The sequence below is a fragment of the Mobula hypostoma genome, chromosome 4 (genome assembly GCF_963921235.1).
Source record: "Mobula hypostoma chromosome 4, sMobHyp1.1, whole genome shotgun sequence".
NCBI classification, from domain to species: domain Eukaryota; kingdom Metazoa; phylum Chordata; class Chondrichthyes; order Myliobatiformes; family Myliobatidae; genus Mobula; species Mobula hypostoma.
In genome coordinates this window covers 85,584,028-85,606,640 of record NC_086100.1, presented here as the reverse complement: position 1 = coordinate 85,606,640, position 22,613 = coordinate 85,584,028, and the positions used below count along the sequence as shown (strand labels likewise).

The 22,613-nt window shown below is 42.4% G+C and overlaps 1 protein-coding gene and 1 long non-coding RNA gene across 6 annotated transcripts in view; one reads left to right on the top strand and one right to left on the bottom strand.

Moving 5' to 3' along the window:
* Window positions 1-962: 962 nt before the first annotated feature.
* Window positions 963-14,932, bottom strand: LOC134345445 (uncharacterized). The gene is made up of 3 exons (XR_010017699.1): window positions 14,721-14,932; window positions 10,450-12,735; window positions 963-1,584 (listed from the first exon to the last, which is right to left on the bottom strand). It is a non-coding gene; the product is annotated as an uncharacterized LOC134345445 (long non-coding RNA).
* A 70-nt stretch (window positions 14,933-15,002) lies between these two features.
* Window positions 15,003-22,613, top strand: part of scly (selenocysteine lyase) — a 63,362-nt gene continuing 55,751 nt past the window's right edge. Inside the window, exons 1-2 of one of the 5 annotated variants that reach the window (XM_063046127.1) lie at window positions 15,016-15,110; window positions 21,113-21,175. Coding sequence is in view for 1 of the 5 variants with exons in the window: in XM_063046131.1 (XP_062902201.1) it covers window positions 15,065-15,110 (46 nt within the window). In the remaining 4 variants the exon portion in view is untranslated. Of the gene's footprint in view, window positions 15,111-21,112; window positions 21,176-21,592; window positions 21,606-22,613 lie in introns of those variants that run through there. The other 4 variants (XM_063046128.1, XM_063046129.1, XM_063046131.1 and 1 more) reach the window with 4 other exon arrangements.

Sequence of the window (22,613 nt, the reverse complement as noted above, 5' to 3'; positions counted from 1 at the left end):
CTTTAATAGCGTTAATTCGACCAATTTAATGATAGCATCTTAGGAGACCATTTAGAAAGTATTTGTTGCATATATTCAATTAATAGGAGAAAATTATATTTATACAGGTCCTTAAATTTTTTAATAATTTTAATACAGTACCAAGATAATTAAAGTGATTTTTAGCAACACTAAATAGTATTTGATTGTATTGATCCAAGTGATTATTAATAGGAAATAACTCACTTCTGCGTAAATTTAGTTTATATCCAGAAAAACTACTGAATTCAGAAACTATAGATAACACAGAAGGAATAGATTTCTTAGGATCTGAAATATAGACTAACAAGTCATCCACACACAATGAAACCTTCTGTACTTTATCCCCTCTCCTAATACCCTGAACATTATTGGAATCCCAAAGAGCAATAACAAGAGGTTCTAAAGTCAAATTAAATAATAGAGGACTGAGAGGGCAACCCTGCCAGGTACTTCTGTATAGTCTAAAATAAGGAGATTTTTGATTGTTAGTTATAACTGCAGCCATAGGAGCTTGATAGATCAATTTGATCCAGGAAATGAAACCCAGACCAAAATTAAAACTTTCTAAGATCTCAAATAAATAAGGCCACTCCACCCTATCAAAGGCTTTCTCTGCGTCAAGGGAACCAACACATTCAGGTTGTTTGGATGGAGAGGAGTAAATGATGTTCAATAATCTCCAAATATTAAAATGTGAATATTTATTCTTAATAAATCCAGTTTGATCATTAGGAATAACTTTAGGTAAAATATTCTCAAGCCTATTAGCCAAGATCTGAGGAAGAATTTTAGAATCCACAATTAGTAACGAGATTGGTCTATAAGAGGCGCATTCAGATAATTTTTTTCTTTTTTAGGAATTAATGAAATTGATGCCTCATAAAAAGTTCTCGGGACAGTCCCAGAGGATATAGAATCAGCGAAAATTGGACATAGATAGGGTGTAAGTATTTCAGCAAAAGTCTTAAAAAATTCCACTGTATATCTATCCGGTCCCGGAGCCTTACCTGATTGAAAAGAGGATATAGCCCTTACTATTTCCTCTTGTTTAATATACTGTCTTAACTTTTCGTTGGACTTCGATTGCTTTTCACAAAGCTTTTGCAATTCATCCACTTCCATTCCATTTCCAGAGATGACAAAATTGCTTCGTTATTTTTTATATGTTTATCGTGTTCATTAAGAGTTTGTTGAACAGAATCTAATTTACCATCTATTTGTTTGAACTCAGAGCTGAATTGTTGAAACTTCTCAGAGGCTTCTCGTGTATGACTTTGCAGCAAATCCAAAATAGAATCCAAAGAAGCAGGGTGATTGTTCTTTTTAGTACCTCCAGCACTCCTTCCAGTCATATTGAAAGAATATCACACTTAAAAAAAAGTTTCAAGACAGGTTGGAAATAGTAAGATAATTAGAGTTGGAGCAACTGCAGATTGCTTTTACTCCATCAGCCACCACCAGGAATCTCTCGATGTGTCATATTCCGTATGGAGGTTGGTGACCAATGATGTGCCTCAGGGATCCGTTCTGGGACCCCTACTCTTCGTGATTTTTATAAATACCCTGGATGAAGAAGTGGAGGGATGAGTTAGTAAATTTGCTGATGACACAAAGGTTGGAGGTGTGGATAGTATGGAGGGCTGTCAGAGGTTACAGCGGGGCATTGATAGGATGCAAAAATGGGCTGAAAAGTGGCTGATGGTGTTCAACCCAGATAAGTGTGAGTTGGTTCATTTTGTTGGGTCAATTATGATGACAGAATATAGTATTAATGGTAAGACTCTTGACAGTGTGGAGGATCAGAGGGATCTTGGGGTCCGAGTCCAGGGCACTCAAGGCTACTGTGGTTAAGAAAGCATACAGTGCATTGGCCTTCATCAAGTTTAGGAGCCGAGAGGTAATGTTGCAGCTATATAGGACCCTGTTCAGACCCCACTTGGAGTACTGTGCTCAGTTCCGGTTGCCTCACTACAGGAAGGACGTGGAAACAATAGAAAGGGTGCAGAGGAAATTTACAAGGATGTTGCCTGGATTGGGGAGCATGCCTTATGAGAATAGGTTGAGTGAGCTCGGCCTTTTTCCCTTGGAGCAACAGAGGATGAGAGGTGACCTGATAGAGGTGTACAAGATAATGGGAGACACTGATCGTGTGGATGTTTCTATGAGTGAAGGATTGTGGATAAATTCAATCTCAGTCACTGACTGCAGTAACATGGAATCATGTAGCAATTCTATGGATTTTTAATTAGCCCTCTTAGGCTCTTCTTTCCATGCTTATCTCAATTCTTCTAATTACCCCCAACAGTTTCAAAATGAGCCTTTTTATGTTATTGTTAGGTTGCTTTTTAAGCAATTTTGCCTGAAAATTGTAAAAACTTTTAAAAAGTAGCATGACCACCTTTGACTTTCTCAGCTGTTCTGTTACTTAGTAAGATCATGGCTAATTCATTATCTCAAGTCCACTTTCTCATCCAGCTCATATATAGTATCTTCTGATAAATTGGTGTCCAAAAATTTATAAACTGCAGGATGGGATATGCACAGTTGAATATCCACAGCCGTCTGTGGTGGAGACCTTTAAAGATTCACAAAGTTGCACGGAAATTTCTCCTCAGCTCGGTCATAAATGGATGATCAGGAAACAGCCTACTCATATATTTCCTTAAATATACAGACCAATACTAACAGTTCTCCAGATGTGACCTCATTACCAACATATAAAATAAAGCATGAACTCTCTCTAGTATGACAAAGAGTATGACAAACCTCTCAATTGACCTCATCATGACCCTTGCAACTTATTTGTCTACTTGTATTGCCATGTTACAACAGGATTTGGAGAGTAAGGTGTATGAGAAAGGTTTGTCCTTATCGAGGAAGGAATTTGTAGAGGAACAGAATAAAGATTCCAAAATGGTGGCTTTAAGGGAGACAGCTCTCACAGAAGAGGAGGTTCAGAGAGACTCAGTAGGATATTATCTTAAAGATGGGGTGTTAATGAGGAAGTGGAGACCAGTCACTATGCCTGCAAGTGAGGATTGGGCTACAGTGCATCAGGTAGTGGTTCCAAAAGTTTAAAGGGCTGAAATTTTAAACATGGTTTACAGTATGCCTTTAGGTGGACATTTTGGAGTGGGAAAGACAGTGAACAGAATTATGAAGGAATTCTACTGGCCTAATTTGAGAGGGGATGTTGTGAATTTTTGCAGGACTTGCCATACCTGCCAGGTTGAGGGGAAACTTAATCAGGTTATTCAAGTAACACCACTTAAACCGATACCTGCTTTTGGTGAACCTTTTTCTAGGGTCATAGTGGATTGTGTAGGCCCATTGTTAAAGACTGCAGCTGATCATCAGTATCTGTTAACAATTATGTGTGCTGTGTCTAGGTTCCCTGAAACCGTACCTGTCAGAAACATCAAGGCCAGGACTGTGGTAAAAGCATTCTGTAAGTTTTTCACACTGATAGGTCTGCCCAAAGAAATTCAATTTGACCAGGATAGTAACATTACTTCGAGAACATTCCAGGGGATAGTTCGAGAACTGGGAACTAAGCACATTGTGTCATCTGCATATCACACAGAGTCCAAGGGAGCCTTGGAACGGTTCAACTCCCCTCTTAAGACCATGATTAAAACAGATTGTGTGAAAAGTGGGAAAAATGGGGATGAGAGGGCTCCCCTACTCTTATTTGCTGTTGGAGATACGATTCAAAAATCATTGGAGGGTAGTCTGTTTGAACCTGTGTCCGGTCACAGGCCAAAAGGACCTTTGACCCTACTCAGAGAACTGTGGTCTGATGTGGAAATATGGGCCAATGTGCGGAAAAGATATAATAAGGTTTGTGACCTTGCAAAGGAAAGTTTGCAGAATGTTCAAATTAAAATAAAACACTTGTTTGATAGGATGGCACTTGTGGGTACTGTTATGAAAACAAATGGAGTCATGGAGGCTGAAAATGAGATAAAAACTCATTTTAACCTGCTGAATCTAGTATCAACAAGATTTAAGAATTCCATTATTTTGAAAAATATTACTGATAAGGTCCATCAGTTGGAACCTACACCACAAAAACAAGTGAAGGAACTAACTAGCAAGCATAAAGATTTATTTCCTGACATTCCAAGACAGTGCACCAGTGCAGTGCATGACATCATTGTAAATTCAACCCAGCCCATCAAACAGCATCCTTACAGAATGAATTTAGAGTAAAGTAAAATGGTTGAACAAGAAATTGGAAACAAAAAGGAACAAGGAAAGAGAGTGGACGACTGTATTGATAGAGTAGATTTAGATATGCTAAATACCTTACAAGGATTGACTTGTTGAAAGGATATTGGGGTGTTCCTTTGACAGAGAGGGCTAAAGAGATATCAGCATTTGTGACACCATCTGGACTGTATGAATATAATGTTTTACCCTTCGGGATGAAAAATGCTCCAGGGACATTTCAAAGAATGATCAACTCTGTGATTAGAGGTTTAGAAAACACAGGAGCTTATATTGATGATTTAGTGGTCTGGAATGACACGTGGGAAGAGCATATTGCAGCGGTAGAAAAACTGTTTGACAGACTTTCCAAGGCCAATCTTACTGTGAACCTTGATAAGAGTGAGTTTGGCCATGCTACAGTTACATATCTGGGCTATGTAGTAGGCCAAGGCCAACTGGCTCCTGTACAGGCCAAGGTTCAAGCTATTGCTGAGGTTTCCGTTCCAACGGGCAAGTAAGCATTAAGAAGGTTTTTAGGAATAGTTAGGTACTATCATAAGTTTTGTAAGAACTTTGCTGACATTGCTCTCTCCCTAACAAAACTTCAAGGGAAGAGTGAAAGACTTATATGAAGTGATCTTTGCCAGAAGACATTTGAACATCTGAAAACCATCCTGCGTTATCACCCTGTGCTCAAGGCACCTGATTTTTCCAAGCTATTCTCGATAGAAACAGATGCTAGTGATGAAGCTGCTGGGGCAGTACTGTAACAGAAGGGAGTGGATAACATTGAACACCCAGTAGCCTATTTCTCAAAGAAATTTAATGTGCACCAGAAAAATTATTCCACTGTTGAAAAGGAATTGCTGGCACTTATTCTGGCTTTACAACATTTTGAAGTCTATGTTTGTCCTGCCCAGAGACCACTTGTGGTTTACACGGATCACAATCCGTTGGTGTTTCTAACTAAGATGAAGGATAAGAATAGGTTATTAAATTGGAGTCTGATATGGCAAGAATATGACCTGACAATCAAACATGTGAAAGGTACTGACAATATTATAGCTGATTGTTTATCCAGATGTTAAGTTGGAAATTGTACACACTTTTGCTCTGTCATCTGATGATTATATATGTATTGTTTCAAACTCTGAAATTTCCAGTTAAACAAAAATTTTGCCTTCGTCAAAATTTCTTTTTTGAAGGAAGGGGGTGCGACGGGATCCTGAATTACCCCTATGAACTGTGCTTTTGAAAAGAGAGAGAGAGAGAGAGAGAGAGAGAGAGAGAGAGAAAGTTATTTAACACCGACATCTTGTTTTTGAGTGAGAGAGAGAGAGAGACAGACAGACAGACAGACAGACAGACAGACGAAGATAGCTTTAGATGATGTTATGGGTTTTCTGCAGCATGTTACAAGGATGCTGCCTGCTTGGAAATTCTTACAGACAGAGAAGGGAGGAGCTGTTTGAGTGACAGCTAGTATTCGGCACAGTGAGATAAATAGAAGGTCAGATGATAGACCTGAGACACATGGTTTTGGACACTGAATGAGCTTTGTTGTGCCCACAGAAAAAGTGGGTTTTGGAGGATCGATCAGTGGCTTTCACAGTGTGAAAAGGGCATGACTGGTGAGGAGTTATTTGTGTGTCCAACTCTCGCCAGGGTTGATAATTCCACCACAGAAGAACGGTCCCCTTTGTTGTGGTCATAGTCGGCGACTTTCAAAGGATTTCGGAGGACAACGGGAAGATCGACTGCATCAGCTCACCTGAAGACTCAAATTTCTCCCTCTCTCTCTCTCCATCACTACTCAACTCAATACCACGAACTGAACTGAACTTTACTCATCATCGTAAGACTGTCTATTTACCCCTAGACTCCAAGAAGCTTGGTTTTCATATATTTCCACACTTACTTATATATAATCATTGCTAACCTGTTTGATATATCTGCATTTATACTACTGCATTGCATAGTTAATAATAAATACCATTAGTTAATAGCAATACTGGACTCCGAAGTGTTTTCCATTTCTGCTGGTTCTTTAACCCATCACAGGGTACGTGACAGTCCTCATGAGGAATTTGGGGCTACCTGGGAAGCACAAGTTGGCTGACCACTGGGCTTCTACACCCTATGTAGTGGAGAGCCAGATGCCAAATGCACCAGTTTTCCGGGTGAAACAGAGGATGGGAACGGGCCTGTCAAGATTCTCCATTGGAACCACCTTCTGCCTCTGGGACAAGAGGTGCGTGTTGACCCAGAGCCTAACCTGGAGTGTACACCTAGTAACAGGACGCTGCAGTGACACGGAGTGTCTGAAGGGCCAACAGAAGGAGAGGTTAGACCAGCCCCCACCCTTGAATGGGATATGGACTTCGAGAATGAGGAAATGGGAGTGTGGTATATGCTGCCCTTTGCTAACTCCCCACTGATTGAGGAAGTGTTTCCCAACCCTTCTCAAGCTGAGTCAGGTGAAATCAGGGGGACTATCTGTGGACAGACTGGGTTTCAGCGGGACCATGAAGGGATGAAGCGGGGCTCAGCCAAGTGGCAGAGGGATCTCAGTTGGAGGAGGGCACGAGTGATAGACCGGGGGAGGCATCGCCATGTAGACCAGAAGTATCCCAAGGAGTGTCTGAACCTGAAAAAGTAGATGACAGGGTAAGGAGGTCTCAAAGAATCAGGAGACCCCCGGATAGGCTGGGGGAACAGTGTGTGCCACCTATTTCCTTGGTGAGCTATGTCAAGCCATTTATGCAAACATGAGAAAATCTGCAGATGCTGGAAATTCAATTAACACACACAAAATGCTGGTGGAATGCAGCAAGCCGGGCAGCATCTATAGGAAGAAGTACAGTCGACGTTTCGGGCCGAGACCCTTCATCAGGACTAACTGAAAGAAGAGATAGTAAGAGATTTGAAAGTGGGAGGGGTATGGGGAGATCCGAAATGATAGGAGAAGACAAGCGGGGGAGGGAAGAAGCTAAGAGCTGGAAAGTTGATTAGCAAAAGGGATACAGAGTTGAAGAAGTGGGAGGATCATGGGACAGGAGGCTAGAGAAAAAGAAAGGGGGAAGGGAGCCCAGAGGAAGATGGAGAGCAGGCAAGGAGTGATTGTGAGAGTGACAGAGACAGAAGAAAAAAAAGAGGGGAATAAAAATAAATCTGGGATGGAGTAAGAAGGGGAGGAGGGGCATTAACAGAAGTTAGAGAAATCAATGTCCATGCCATCAGGTTGGAGGCTACCCAGATGGAATATAAGGTGTTGTTCCTCCAACCTGAGTATGGCTTCGTCTTGACAGTAGAGGAGGCCGTGCCTCCTTTGATATACTGCATCCGGTGCTCCTGATGCGCCTTCTATATATTGGTGACACCCGACGCAGACTGGGAGACTGTTTCGCTGAACACCTACGCTCCGTCCGCCAGAGAAAGTAGGATCTCCCAGTGGCCACACATTTTAATTCCACGTCCCATTCCCATTCTGACATGTCAATCCATGGCCTCCTCTACTGTCCAGACGAAGGCACACTCAGGTTGGAGGAACAACACTTTATATTCCATCTGGGTAGCCTCCAACCTAATGGCATGAACATTGATTTCTCTAACTTCCATAAATGCCCCTCCTCCCTTCTTACCTCATCCCCTATTTATTTTTATTCCCCCTCCCCTTTTTTCCTTCTCTCTCTGTCCCTCTCACAATCACTCCTTGCCTGCTCTCCATCTTCCTGTGGGCTCCCCTCCCCCTTTCTTTCTCCCTAGGCCTCCTGTCCCATGATCCTCTGCCTTCTCTAACTCTGTATCTCTTTTGCCAAACAACTTCCCAGCTGTTAGCTTCTTCCCCCCCCATATCTTCTCCTATCATTTCCGATCTCCCCTCCCACTTTCAAATCTCTTACTATATCTTCTTTCAGTTAGTCCTGACGAAGGGTCAGACTGAAACGTCGACTGTACTTCTTCCTGTAGATGCTGCCTGGCCTGCAGCGTTCCACCAGCATTTTGTGTGTGTTGCTCAAGCTACTTACACCTGGGTTGGACTTGTGGTTTATATGAAAGGATGGAAAATTATCTCAATGTCATGAGGACATGACTAATTTTGGTGGGGGAAGAGTGCAACACCCTGGGGAAAGATTTCACTGCTAACATAATGGTCTTTCTGTAGAAGCAGTGTTTGGGTTATGGTTGGAGATAACGGGTGCTTTGGAATGTGAGCCGTCCAATGAAGGGAGTGTGTTTTCATATTGTGTGCCTGACACTGGTGTAAGCTGGGTCTTTTGTTTGGTGGGAGATGAAGGGAGAAGACACCAGAGAAAAGAGGTCATAGAACTCAACTTGGAGTGGGGTCATGATTCAATGAAGCCTAGGAAGATGGATCGGCGAAGGGGAAATGATGAGCTCCAACTTGTGCACATTAGACTATTTCATAAAAATGGGCCTTTTCCTGTTTTGCTTTTTCTTTACTAACCCTTTAGTCAAATTAAGAATTACAAAGCTAAATCATTTAATTGTATGTGGACTACTGTCTGTTATTTCACGGTACTTATTTGTAACGGTAACGAATCATGCAGCATCCACACAAACCGGGGGTTTTGGGGTGGACTTGCACCTCAATGTCACACGTCTGGAGGGACTGGAGATAGTCTTCCCTAGACTTACGCAGTTGACGTAACCAGAGTCTTTCACTAAGAATCCTGGACAAGAAAAGTATTTCCTCTTCCTCATCAACCACAGTTAATTGTAAGTATACATGAATTTTTAAAAAGTGTTTCAGCCCTAGCTAATCTTCAAATCTTCCCCAAACTTCTCTTTTTATTTAAAAATGATTCTTGAATATCGCTTATGCCAGATAAAATGGGTCTAAGCCTACAGAGTAAAATTACAGGGGAACAGAGGAAGCAGTGAGAATAAACAGCATCTTCACAACAGAGAAAGTGTGGCCTTAATGAGAGGGCAGGATCAAATAAAATAATTAAGCCTTAATGATGCAGACTATTGCGTTAGAAACCACAATGTCTCCCAGGGTTAAGCTGCTGAAAATTCCAGCCCTGTTTCCACCCAGTCAAATGACCTGTGCCAGTTTTGTTTCCCTCAGAAAGGAGCTGATAGAGGATAACAATCCTTTACAGTCTCATTGAGACCGCCTTACCTTCCGTTCCAACACTATTGAAAATTCTTTAGCATGAACCAATACAACAAATTGGTATTAGACATTTCAACCCTCGAAGAAATATACTATCTACCTACTCCATCTGTACCTCTCAAATCAGGTCTTCCCTCATCCTCCGCCACTCCAGAGCAACCAGCTCAAGTTTGTCCAACATCTCCTTATAGCTCCTGTCCTCTGATCCAGACAACATCCTGGTTAACATGTTCTGCACTTCCTCCAAAGCCTTGACATCCTTCTTATCAATGAGATGATCAGAAGTGAATGCAATACTCAAAATATAGCCAAACTAGAATTTTATAAATCTGTAATATAACTTCCCAACTCTTGAACCCAAATCCTTACTAAGAATACCACTTGTCTTTTTTACCACCCTATGAACTAGTCTAGCCCTTTCAGGGAGCTATGGAATTGAACCATAGATCCTTCTACAGATCAACCTGTCAAGGGTCCTGCCATTAAAAGTGTACAGTCCCGTTACATTTGATCTCCCAAAATGCAGCACTTCACATTTGGACAAGTTAAACTTCACCCACTGTATTCTTTGCCAGTCTTCTATGCTATTCACAAAACCATCAATCTATTTATCATCAGTAAAGATCGGCTAACTATTTATTTCCATAGATGACGTCTGACCTGTTGAGTTCCTCCAGTATTTGTGTGTTGCTTATATACAACAGAGGTCCCAGTATAGATCCCTGCAGAATACCACTAATTACAGACTTCTAGCCAGAATAAATGTCATCGAACATCACCATCTATCTTTCATGAGCAAGCCAATGCTGAATCCAATATGCCAATACACTGTGTTTCTGGATGAACCTCCCATGAGGGACCTTATCAAAAGCCTTACACCACATAGACAATACCACAGCTATACCTTCATCACCTCCATGGAAAATTCAATCAAGTTAGTAAAACATGACTTGCCTCACACAAAGCCATGATAACTGTCAATAACCAGACTATGATTTTCCAAATGCTCATAAATCCTATCCCTAAGAATCCCCCCCACCCAGGAACTTCCCTACTACTAAAATAAGACTCACCAGTCTCTTGTTTCCAGGCAAACACCAGGAAATCTGCAGATGCTGGAAATTCAAGCAACACACACAAAAAATGCTAGTGAACGCAGCAGGCCACGTAGCTTCTATAGGAAGAGGTACAGTCGACGTTTTGGGCCGAGATCCTTCGTCAGGACTAACTGGTAGTCCCAACAAAGGGTCTCAGCCTGAAACGTCATCTGTACCTCTCGTTTCCAGGAATATTCCTATTTTCCTTCCCGAATAATGGAACAATGTTAATTGCCAGTCCTCTGGGACCTCACCTGCAGCAATAGGGGACAAAAAAGATATTAGTCAAGGCCCAATACAACCACTTTATCTTGAAATTCCTTAGAAAATTAGCACACTCCACATTGATCACCTATCCACCACTTCCCTCTCCTTGGTAAATACTGATCCAAAGTACTCATTTAGGACCTCATCCACATTCTCTGCCTCAAAGTACATTATTTCCACCCTTATCCCTGAGTGGTCCTTCCCTGCCCCAGTTATCACCTTGATCTTCATGTATGTATGAAGTGCCTTTGGATCCCCTTTAATATTACTTGCCAACGACTTTTTATGACTCCTCTGGGCTCACTGAATTCTCTTCTTGAGTTCTTTTCTGGTTTCTTTATAATCCTCAAGAGGCTCCATTTGATTTTAGATTCTTAAACTTTACATGCATTTCCTTTTTCATCTTCACCAAATTCACCACAAAGTTCCCTTGCCTTGTCATACTTGTCCTTTCTTCATACAGGAATATACCTGTCCTGTACCCTGTGCAGTTTGTCTTTAAACCACACTCCATATGTCAGATGTAAACTAATCCAAAAATAACCATTCCCACTTAGCCCCTGTATAATATTCTTGTTTATGTCCAATATAATATTCCCTAACATGTTCCATACTTATCCATAGTTATCTTAAAACTTACAGAGTTGTGATCACTGTTTCCTAACCATTCTCCCACTGAAAGGTTAGACACCCAGCCAGGCTCATTACCCTAAACTAGGTCCAGTATGGTCCCTCATCTTGTTACAGTATCTACATTTTGATTTAAGAAACCCTCCTGAATGTACCTAACAAATTCTACCCCATCTAAACCTCTCACACTAATGAGGTTCCAGTCTATATTAGGGAAGTTGAAGCCATCCACTACAAAAACCCCTGTTGTTTTTATACCTTTTCTTGATCAGCTGCATCACTGCTCTTCAATGCCCCCGTGGCTATTGAAAGGATCTGCAGCTAAAGAGGACACAAAAGATATTGGGCAAGGCCCAACACAACCACTTTCTTTATCTTGAAATTCCTTAGAAAATTAGCACACTCCACACTGATCACTTATCCTCCATGAGCCTATTATAGTGATTGCACCTTTCTTTACTTTTTTTAAGAGTTCTTTACTCAGTGAATGAGCCCCTCCTTATGTCCCCTCTGACTGCAGCTGTGATACTCTCCCTGATTAATAGCATATCTCTCCCCCAACCCTCTTTACCTCCTCTATCATTTCTAAGACACTGAATCATGGAACCTTAAGCATCCATTGCTGTCCCTCTCTCAATCAAGTCTCTGTTATGCCACTAAATTGTAGTGCCATGTACTGATCCACGCTTTACATTCATGACCCTTATTCCTAGCTTTAAAATGCACCCACTTCAACCCATCATCCCATTGTATTTTAAAATTCTCCTGCATGTCCTTCCTGGTCATGATATCCACCTTCCTCTCAATCCCTCCACTTTCTGACCTGGTGCTTTGGTCCCTATCCCCATGCCAAACTAGTTTAAAACCCTCCAAGTTGCACTAAAGAGCCTCCCGACCAGGTTAACAATTCCCCACCAGTGAAAGTGCAACCCATCACTGGTCATCTCAATCCAGAAGAATTTCCAGTGTTTCAGGAACATGAAACCCTGCTCTCTGCATCAGTTCCCCAGCCACTCAATCATCTATTCCACCTTTCTATTCCTGCCCAGAGATTATTACCTATGAAGTCCTGCCCTTCAGCTTCGTTATACTCCCTACAATAACTGTGCAGGACCTCTTCCCCCTTTCTATTATGGCACTGGTGCCAAGTATACCACCGTTCTCACCTTACCCCTTGAGAATGTCCTGCAGCCACTCTGGGAGATCCTCGACGCCGGCACCTGGAAGGCAACACACCATCCCAATGTCTCTTTCACAGCCACAGAATCTCCTGCCTGTCCCCCAGTCTCCTATCACCATTGCTCTGCCCGACTTTACTCTTCCCTGCTGAAACGCAGAGGCAAACACAGTGCCACTGACCTTGACCTACAGAATAAATGGAATAAGTAGAAGGTGATTTTGAAGGAGTACAAAAATGCAAGGATCAAAAGGGGCACTAATAAAGGGAAAGAGACAGGTATGAGAAGGAGACAGAAAGGTTACAGCAGTACAATAACTAATACGAGCACTAATGAGTCTAGGACATACCATATACTATACAATGAATGGCAAGTTACTAGGAAGTATTGATGACCTTGGTGTACAAGTCCAAACACCCTTGAAGGTGGTAGCGTGCATAGATAACATGGTGCTGACCAACTACTCACACTCTATCCACAAGTCCTTCATCTCAGGAGAGAAACAGAGCGGTCTCTCAAAAATATTGGAAGAGCTTGTTTTGTTTTGCATTGGCCTTTATCGTGTTAACAAACACATAACGCTCCACTGTTTAATTTTTGACTGAAACATCATGATGCACAGGCATTCCCAAGCAAACAAATGCGTGTGAGAGTGTGAAAGGTATCAATATTATCACAGTTAGAAATAAATGAGCTGCTTTTGCTTATGGTGAATGGATTAAAGCTTCCATTATTCACCAATGAAAGCAACTAGGAAGATTGAAACATCGAGGTGAACGTGGAAGGCGAGCGAGCGTTCAGCACTAGCTACCTACCTTTCGAGTCCTCTGCAGCCGGAGGAGCCTGTGTGGCTCAGAGGACAGGCCTGTGCACTTACTGTGTTTAGTGTAGGGGGAGGGGAGTTTAGCAGCCGATGTTCTTGTTACATTTTTGCACAAAAGGGATGGGGGGGCTGTTCTTTTTTGTGTGTGAGTGGGTTTGTTGTTTCGCTTTGAACTTACTTCTATGGTTTTTCTTTGTTTCGTTGCTATCTGAAGAGTCTGAGAGTTGTATACTGCAGATATTTTGATAATAAATCAATCTTTGAACCTTTTTTTTTAAAAAAGGACTCATTTACCACAGGTAAGGATGGCAGATTTCCTACATCAAGTAACCTTTGCTAAATATAAAATTTATTTCAAATATTTAAATAAAATTCCTTATATTACATTTAAGTTTCAAAGAAAATGAAAAGTATCAAGAAGACATAGAGGCTGGAAATGTTTAATAAAAAGGGAAAATCTGAATAATTAGATCAACCAGTATCCGTGGAAAGAGAAACATTAATATTTCCCATAGCTGGGCCAATAATTTTTGCTCTTTGCATAGATGCTGCGTGACGTGCCAAGCCTTTCCAGCATTTTCTATTTATGTTACATTTCACAGATGGCATCTTTGGGATTTGAATGCAGTTCTCTCAACTGTCAGATTATGATTCTAGATTAACACCTGAGAAACATAACTATCAAACAACCTCCATATCCGCTGTATAGCTAAATGTGGACTTCTAAGATCGGGGACGGCAGGGTCGAGAGAGTGGAACTGCCTCAGCATAATGGGTTTTCCACTTTAAAAACTCAGCTGCGCAGGTATCCTGTTATCGTCGGACACCACCACTTTACTACGATACACTGAAATCAAAGTTGAATCAGAAAAGATTGCTTTACTCCACCTGCGTACCTCAAGCTCTTAACTGCAAAGACTAAGGACTTAGAAGTCTTTCTTCCCGGACCTCCTGTCCTATGATCCTCTCATATCCCTTTTGCCAATCGCCTGTCCGGCTCTTGGCTCCATCCCTCCCCCTCCTGTCTTCTCCTATCACTTTGGATCTCCCCCTCCCTCTCCCACTTTCAAATCCCTTACTAACTCTTCCTTCAGTTAGTCCTGACGAAGGGTCTCGGCCTGAAACGTCGACTGTCCCTCTTCCTAGAGATGCTGCCTGGCCTGCTGCGGTCACCAGCAACTTTGATGTGTGTGACTTAGAAGGGGCTGGTATTGCTTGTCACAAAGTACTTGGTCATGAACAGGAATATGGCAAGGTTTCTCTTATGCACTACTGCGAACATTGCAGGACAATCTCAGCAGCGGCAAGATGAGCTCCACGTGACTTTTCTAATAACGCTATATTCTTACCTGGATGTCTTAGCATCTTTTCTATTTCCAACCGGTACCACGGCCTTGAACTTCCTTCAAGTAGATCCTTCAGTAGCATCTGAGCACGAACTCTCCGCGTTTCTTCGCTCCTCTCTCTCACCAGCGTGCATGGAGTGTCGGTGCCGCCATAAGTTTTCACCCATGATGCGAGTGTCCATCCCCACCTCTAACCGCAAGGACCAACAGAGCAGCTCCGCGACAGCTACCTGCGGGTTGCAGCGGCTTCCTCATCCCCGCCCTTGATGGTGCTGTCACGGAAGGCGAACGCGCTTGCGCCCTGCTGGAGAGGCGGGCCGAAAATCTTGTTCCTGTAGTCTGCTTGTATGGTGTTGAGCGGGAAAAGCTGCGGATCAAGCCGGACAGTAACGAGTGAGTAAACCTGACAGGCTGGGGCAGCAGTGAACTGACGTGTGTGTGTATTTGCAGTTGACAGGCCTTGCCGCCTGGGCACTGTCCAGTGGTTGTGATGGTGACGGGCCGTGGCTGCGCAGGCTTCCCGGACCGGCACGGGCCTCCTACAAACACGGCTCTAAAACATCTTTTAAGCTCCCTGGAGTGCACCGTTAAGTGAATTCTTAGCTCCGTTAACTAGAGGGGGAAAAAAACACTAATTTGTCTGACGGCTGATTTCGAAAGCTGCAACTTTACTCTAAAGCCTATAAAGTGCTTATAGTTCAAAGGCTTGATCCATACGATCGGCAGTATTTTAGCGTCAATATACAGTGGATTCCGATGAATTGGGGCAGGAGCTTATTTGGGACAACTCTTAAAGAACAAACACAAATCGAGAAATTAGCCAGGATTCGCTCCGTTTGTTTGAGACATTATGCCACCCATTTGTTGCAGGAGACGGTCAGTAATGTGCACTTCCGTGCTTCCAGCAAACAGTTGCGTATGCTTGTGTTAAGTTACCATTTAGGCCGAAGGACGCTGATTCAAAAAGCAGTGTTTTTTTATATTTTGCTTTTATTTTCACTTTAAAACAACTTTGAGACCCTTGCCAAGATTCCACAAAAAGATTTGACACTAGCCGTAAAAATTACCCTGCTGGACCATCCGCCTAACGCCAGTTATCAGCCGGCAGAGATAACTGGAGTGCTGAACTCCACATCCGCAAGATAAACTGTGAGAAGAATGGGCTAACAGGGATAACAGGAAACATCCCAACGATGAAAGCGTGATAATCCAGATGTTGAAGAGGCCATCAATTAGTGGGTTTCCATTGTAACTGGAGGTGTGGAAATCGTGGGACCAATATTAAAAAACGTCAGAGAAGCTCGCTAAAAAGCTGGGTCACTAAGATTTTAAAGCAGTCTATGGTTGTCGCGAAGGAAACAACCGTACAGTAAATGCACTACAGTAAATTGAAGAAAGGTAGTGCTGATAGTGTAAACATGGAAATCTACAGAACTCTCCAACTAACTTCAATTGTTTTGTGCAGATAATATCTGCAATACCAATGAAATAGGTCTTTTTTTTCATCGTGCCACGCAGGACTGCTCCCTTTGCTGCAAACACGCGACACTCATCAGGTTCAAAGAAAGCAATAACGGTGTTCTGCGTTCAATTATGTCAGGAAATGATAAAAGAAAGGCATTGTTTATTATTGGGGAAAAGCATTAAATCTCCATGCTTTAAGGGGCTAAGAGTGGATTTTCAGCATCTGCAGACTTTCTAAGACAAAACAGCCAACTTGATTGGCACCCTGGCAAACACATTCACTCTCTCCACCTGATGCACATTGGTTAGTGTGTGTGTGTGTGTACCCTTTGTGTGTACACAAAGAACACATTTCGGCTCCTGAAGCATAGACTGTACCTCTTCCTATAGATGCTGCCTGGCCTGCTGCGTTCACCAGCAACTTTGATGTGTGTTGCTTGAATTTCCAGCATCTGCAGAATTCCTTGTGTTTACGCAAAGAACACTGCAGAGTTGCCGAGTTTACTGCAGTAGCACTTCCCAAACCTGCAGTTTCATCGTGAAAATTAACAAGAGCAGCAAATGCAGCTGCAGACCCCCTTCCAACTTGTAAAATTCAAAGCAATTTTTTTTATCAAAGTACAGTACATATACATCTGTCACCCAGGTAACTTAGAAATATTACCATTCCTTCAACATTGTTGATCTAAGTATTCACTGGCACTGGTGGCAGACTTTCAGCAGAAGGACTGTAGCAGTTCAAGAAGATAGCTCACCTTTGCCAAACAAAATGCTGGAAGAAGTCAGCAGACCAGGGGGCATCTATGGAAAAGAGTATAGTCAACATTTTGAGCTGACTCTTCAGCAGGACTGGAGAAAAAAGATGAGTAGTAGAGTTAAAAGGTCAGGGGAGGGGAGGGAGAAACACAGGTGAGAGGTGAAACTGGGAGATGGAGGTGTGAAGTACGAGCTAGGAAGTTGATTGGTGAAAGAGGTACAGGGCTGGAGAGGGGGGGAATCTAATAGGAGGGAAGGGAGTGGAGCATGAGGGAGGCAAGGAGATGTGAGAGAGAGAAAAGGGAATGGGGAATGGTGAAGGAGAGGAGGAGGGGGGCCATTACCGGAAGTTCGAGAAATCAATGTTCATGCGATCTGGTTGGAGGCTACCCAGACTGAATATAAGGTCTTGTTCCTCCAACCTGAGGGCAGCTTCATTATGACAGAAGAGGAGGCTATGGATAGACATATTAGAATGGGAATGGGAAGTGGAATTAAAATGGGTGGCCACAGGGAGATCCCGCTTTTTCTGTTGGACAGAGCATAGGTGCTCGGCAAAGCAGTCTCTCAATCTACATCGGATCTCACTGATAGACAGGAGGCCACACTGTGAGCATCGGACACAGTAGATGACCCCGACAGTCTCACAGGTGAAGTGCGGCCTCAACTGGAAGGTCCCAGCTCTTTACTTCACCCCTCCCTCCATCTTTTAACTCTACTCTATCTTTTTTTCTCCAGTCCTGCTGAAGGGTTTTAGCCCGAAACGTCAACTGTACTCTTCCACTGATGCTGCCTGGCCTGCTGAGTTCCTCCAGCATTTTGTGTATGTGGCTTGGGTTTCCAGCATCTGTAGATTTTCTTTTGTTTGTCACCTTCACCAAGGGCAGTTAGGGATGGTCAAAACATGCTGGCCTTCCCAGTGATGCTCAGATTCCAAAACTGAATTTTTAAACTTAAATTCAGCATTCAACTTTCTCTTACTGGTGCTTTTTAATTTTTTCAAATGGCCAAAATTTTTATAAAGTAATACAGGTTGAAAACAGACCATTCAGCCCAACTCATTCATGTCAACCATGATGCCCATAAAGATAATACCATTTTCCCATGTTTGGTTTGTATTTCTCTAAACATCTATATATGTACTTAACCAAAGTCTCTTAAATGTTGTTATTGTTCTTGCTTCAACCACTTTCTGTGGCATCTCATTCCCTATATGCTCTGACTGCTTCATGAAGAAGTTGCTCCTCAGGTCCTTCTTAAATCTTTCACCCCTCACCTAAAACCTATTTTCTCTAATTTTTAGTTTCTCTTCCCTGGGGAAATGACTATCTGTGTTTACCCTATCTATACCACTCATAGTTTGAAGCAAATCATGAAGCAAGGGCCTCCGCAATTTCTTCCCTAGCTTCCCACAAAATTCTGAAGATGCATTTGGTCAGGCCTTGGGGATTTATCTACCTAATGTGCTTTAAAGCGACTAGCACTTCCTCCCTGGTAATTTCATGTATCATTCCAGGCATCATCACTCACTTCCCTCATTTCTTTAGCATCTATCATTTTCTCCACAGTAAATCTGACGAAAAATATTCATAAAAATTCCATCCATTTCCTGTGGCTCCACATATAGGTGACCATGCTGATCTTTAAGGGGCTTAAAAACAATGAAATTAAATATTGTCTCCTTAACCACCCTTTCAGTTGTAGTATATAGAAATGCTTGGGATTTTCTTTACCCCCATCTGCCAGATCCATTTCATGTCCTTATTTTGCTTTCCTGATTTCCAACTTGTGTATTCCGACACTTGTTATCACTATTGAGAGACTTACTCATTCCCCATTGCCTAAATCCAATGGATGCTAGTTTCCTGACTAGAGCTCCAATATCTCTCATCAACCAGGCTTCCCTGTACTTGGCCAGCCCTGCCGTTCACCATAGCTGGAACATGCTGCCTCCTCTGGACTCTTGATAGAACACTTTTAGAAGCTTTCTACTTGCCAGTTATCCTTTTACCAGCAAACAATCTTACCTATTTGATTTCTGCAAGATCCCTTCTTGAACACGTTTAAGGGATTCCACCCTCTCGAAGTCCATTGTATGATGGATGGTCTAGTCAATATTAGGGAAGTTAAAATCTCCAAATAAAACATACACTATCTATAATTGCTCTACTTATCTGTTCTTTCAGTACCTGCTGATCATTTTGGGGATGGGGGGCTCATATGGTAGTCCCATCAAAGTGACCGTCCCCTTGTTTCTAAGCTCTACCCCTATGGCCTCACTGGATGAACCTCTGGGAATATCCTCTCTGTTACTATGCCGTTCCTAATTAAAAAGACAACTGCCCCTCTTACCCATACCTCTGTAAAGCCTATAGCATCTGTATCCTGGAACATTAAGCTGCCAGTTCTGCCCCTCTCAGCAATATTTCTGTTATGGCAATAATATCCTAGTCCTCAGAGCCAATCATGTTCTGAGTTCATTAGCTTTACCTCTTAAGGCTTTTGTGTTGAAGTAAATGCAGTTTAAACCAGTGGTCATTACTTACTTGCTCTTGTTGACTACAGTGTTTTCCTCTGTCTTCTCATTTACCATTCTACTACTCAGGATCCCACTTCCGTACCAAACTAGTTTAAACACTCCTGAGTAACATTAGTGAAACTTCTAATCAGAATATTGCTGTGCTCCCAGTTTAAGTGCAGCCCATCTTGTACACTTCATCCCTATGTCAGAAGCGATCCCAGTGAGAACCTGAATTTCTTCCTCCTACATCAACTTCTCAACCACCCATTCATTTGATCTTTCGTGCTATTCCTGCCGTCCCTACAACTATATAACCTATCTGAAACCAGATAATTGTGAAAGACAAGGCAACATGGATTAATGTACTTGACTCGCCCTTTTAGAATTACTTAGCGGAACAGATAGATTTACTTAATAAGTTTAGTAAATGCAAGAAGAATCCCTTAGCTAGGTTAGTAGCAGATCTGGTGGAGCAGAAATGTAAGAAGCTGTAGGCAGGTAGATTTGGCCCAATACCTCACTGGTACATCTCTATCCACAAAAATCCCCACCATTCGGGCCATGCCATCTTCTCATAGCTACCTTCAGTAGGAGATGCACAAACCTGAGGTCCCACACAATCACGTTTAAGAACCACTACTTCCCTTCAACCATTCAATATTTGAACCAACCTACACCACCCCATTCACTACCTAGTTATAACTACATTATGACCACTCAGTGCTACAATGAACTATTTTTGGTTCTAATTATGTTGTGACGAGAATACACATAAATTAAGATGTTTGCTGGCCTGGGCTAGCACCAGTGGCATCAGCAGTTGGTCTGCCACCTGTCCTCAGGGGAGGGGGAGATAAGGAACACAATGAAGCAGCATTTGGAGATGTTAATGAAGGAGCCATCAGTCTGGGTATTGTCAAGATCGGCTCCCCCTTTGAACCCTGAACTGTTTGAAGTGATGGACAGGCGATTTGGAGATGTGTAATGAAGGGACGGGAGAGAGAGCTGTCTAGAGTGGCTCCCCCTTTGAACCCTGAGCTGTCTGAAGTGATGGACAGGCGATACCCCAGCAGGGGGATAAAAAGGGACAGGTTCGCTAAGGCAGCACACACGACACCACGAGGTAACGAGACCCTGGAAGCGGTGCCCCCCTGCAAGTCGGCGGGAGTCGTTTGGAAGGCTGGTTGCGGAACCAAGCCTTAGACGCACAGGGTGGAAAGGTACGATCAGCGGGAACTCGGTGTGTGTCCGCCCTTGCTTGGGTGCCAGGTTCACTGCAGAGGATCGACCGCATCTGGAGGAGGGGTCACAGTCGGTGACCTCAGGTGACATCACAAAGGACTCGTCCGAAAGCTGCTTGTGAGCAATATCGCAGGTCTGTGTGTGGAAGCCGTTTTGAATGATCATTCGTTCTTGTTCTCTCCCTCCTTCCCCCCACATTGTCCATCGCCATGGCAACGATTACTGCGAACTGAACTAAATTGAACTGGACTTTGTGTCACTTTGAAACTGGTCATTTACCCCTAGACAACGATAGAGCTTGATTAATCTCGTTATCTTAATTCTGTGTACATGTGTTTATCATTGCTGAACTGTTGCATTTATTATCCTTTCGATTACTGTGTTGCTTGTTTCTTTAATAAAACTTTCTTAGTTCTAGTAATCCAGACTCCAACTGAGTGATCCATTTCTGCTGGTTTGGCAACCCAGTTACGGGGTACGTAACAATGTTCTTTCTGTATGTCTTTTAAATTTATGTTTAACTTTTCTTGTGAATGTTGTGTTTCTAATGCAATGTGCCAGTACATGCATATACTTGTGCATACGGCAATAAACAGGACTTGGACTTTCCAATGTAGGAGCTGCTCCCAAGTGGTACACATGGCACCTCCCATTGGGATAGATGTCACTCCTAGAAATGGTTATTTTCTCAGCGAAACTGTCCAAGTAGAAGAGTGATTGTTTTTTATGTCATTGATGATTTTCCTATAGACAGGTAAACATTTTGAGAAGACCATGGAAGAAGGGAAGTAGATGCACAGGCTGCCTGCAGATCCCTTACCCTGCTGGGGACCCTATCTCAATGAACTGATCTTTATTCAGGGGTTTTATTAAAGTTCGACATTTGGTCTTTGTTCAGGAGAATGGTAAGCTGAGACTGCTTTGGCTGTTTGAAGATTTCAGTCTCAGAAAAGCTTTTTTTTCCAGTTGATTTGCTGGAAAATTGAGAGCATTTTGGCACTTGGCAAAATTCATGAATTGGATATCTTTCCTATTGATTTTGTGGCAAAGTCTAAAACTACGTGTTTCAGAACTTATTAATACAGCACACTGATACAAGCCCATAGCTGTTCCTGATCTTCCATCTCTTTTCATTTTTTATTTAAAATTTTGTTTTTGGGCTGTTGGAATAAGAAAGTCACAATGAGATCCAACAGGGAAATGAGAACTTTTTTACCCAACAACACTGGAAAATGGGGAACAGGAAATGCTTGAACCAAATATAACTGATGCTTTTAAGGAGAGAGTGGACTAACATGAGAAAGAAAGTAGTTATACTAGTAGGTTTACATAAAAAAGACAAGAGGAAGCTTGTGGGGCATTGCCACTAGCAGAGACCATTTGGGTTGAATGAACTGTACTTGTGCAATGTCTGTTACAAATTGCGAATGGAACTGGACATCCTGTCATCACAGAGTCTGACAGCATAGAAACAGGTCCTTTGGCTTACTGCATGAGAATGGGATACATGAAAACAATTTTCTGTTTTTGATTGTTTCAATATCCTGTGCTAATCTTCAGCCAAGGACATTGTCACAGTTCATTGACTATGTTATATCCAGTTCATATACTGTTTATGATATTGCAAGTGATTTATTGAATTTGTTGAAGATTGGTACCTGTGATGATGTGGATGATAGGAGGCGGCCAAGACAAATTATTAACTTGCTACTGCTGTCTGAATTCACATGCTTCAACCTTGCAACAGCATTCTGGGCTTTGTCGTTACATGTGGAGGCAGCTAATGAAACCTCTTACTAGCTGTTCACTGGACATGCTGAGCTCAGAAGTTTCTATCAAAACCTGTGTTTATAGTATCAGTTACTTTATCAGCATTTTTATCATTTTGTAAATAATTCACTGTGGTTTATGGA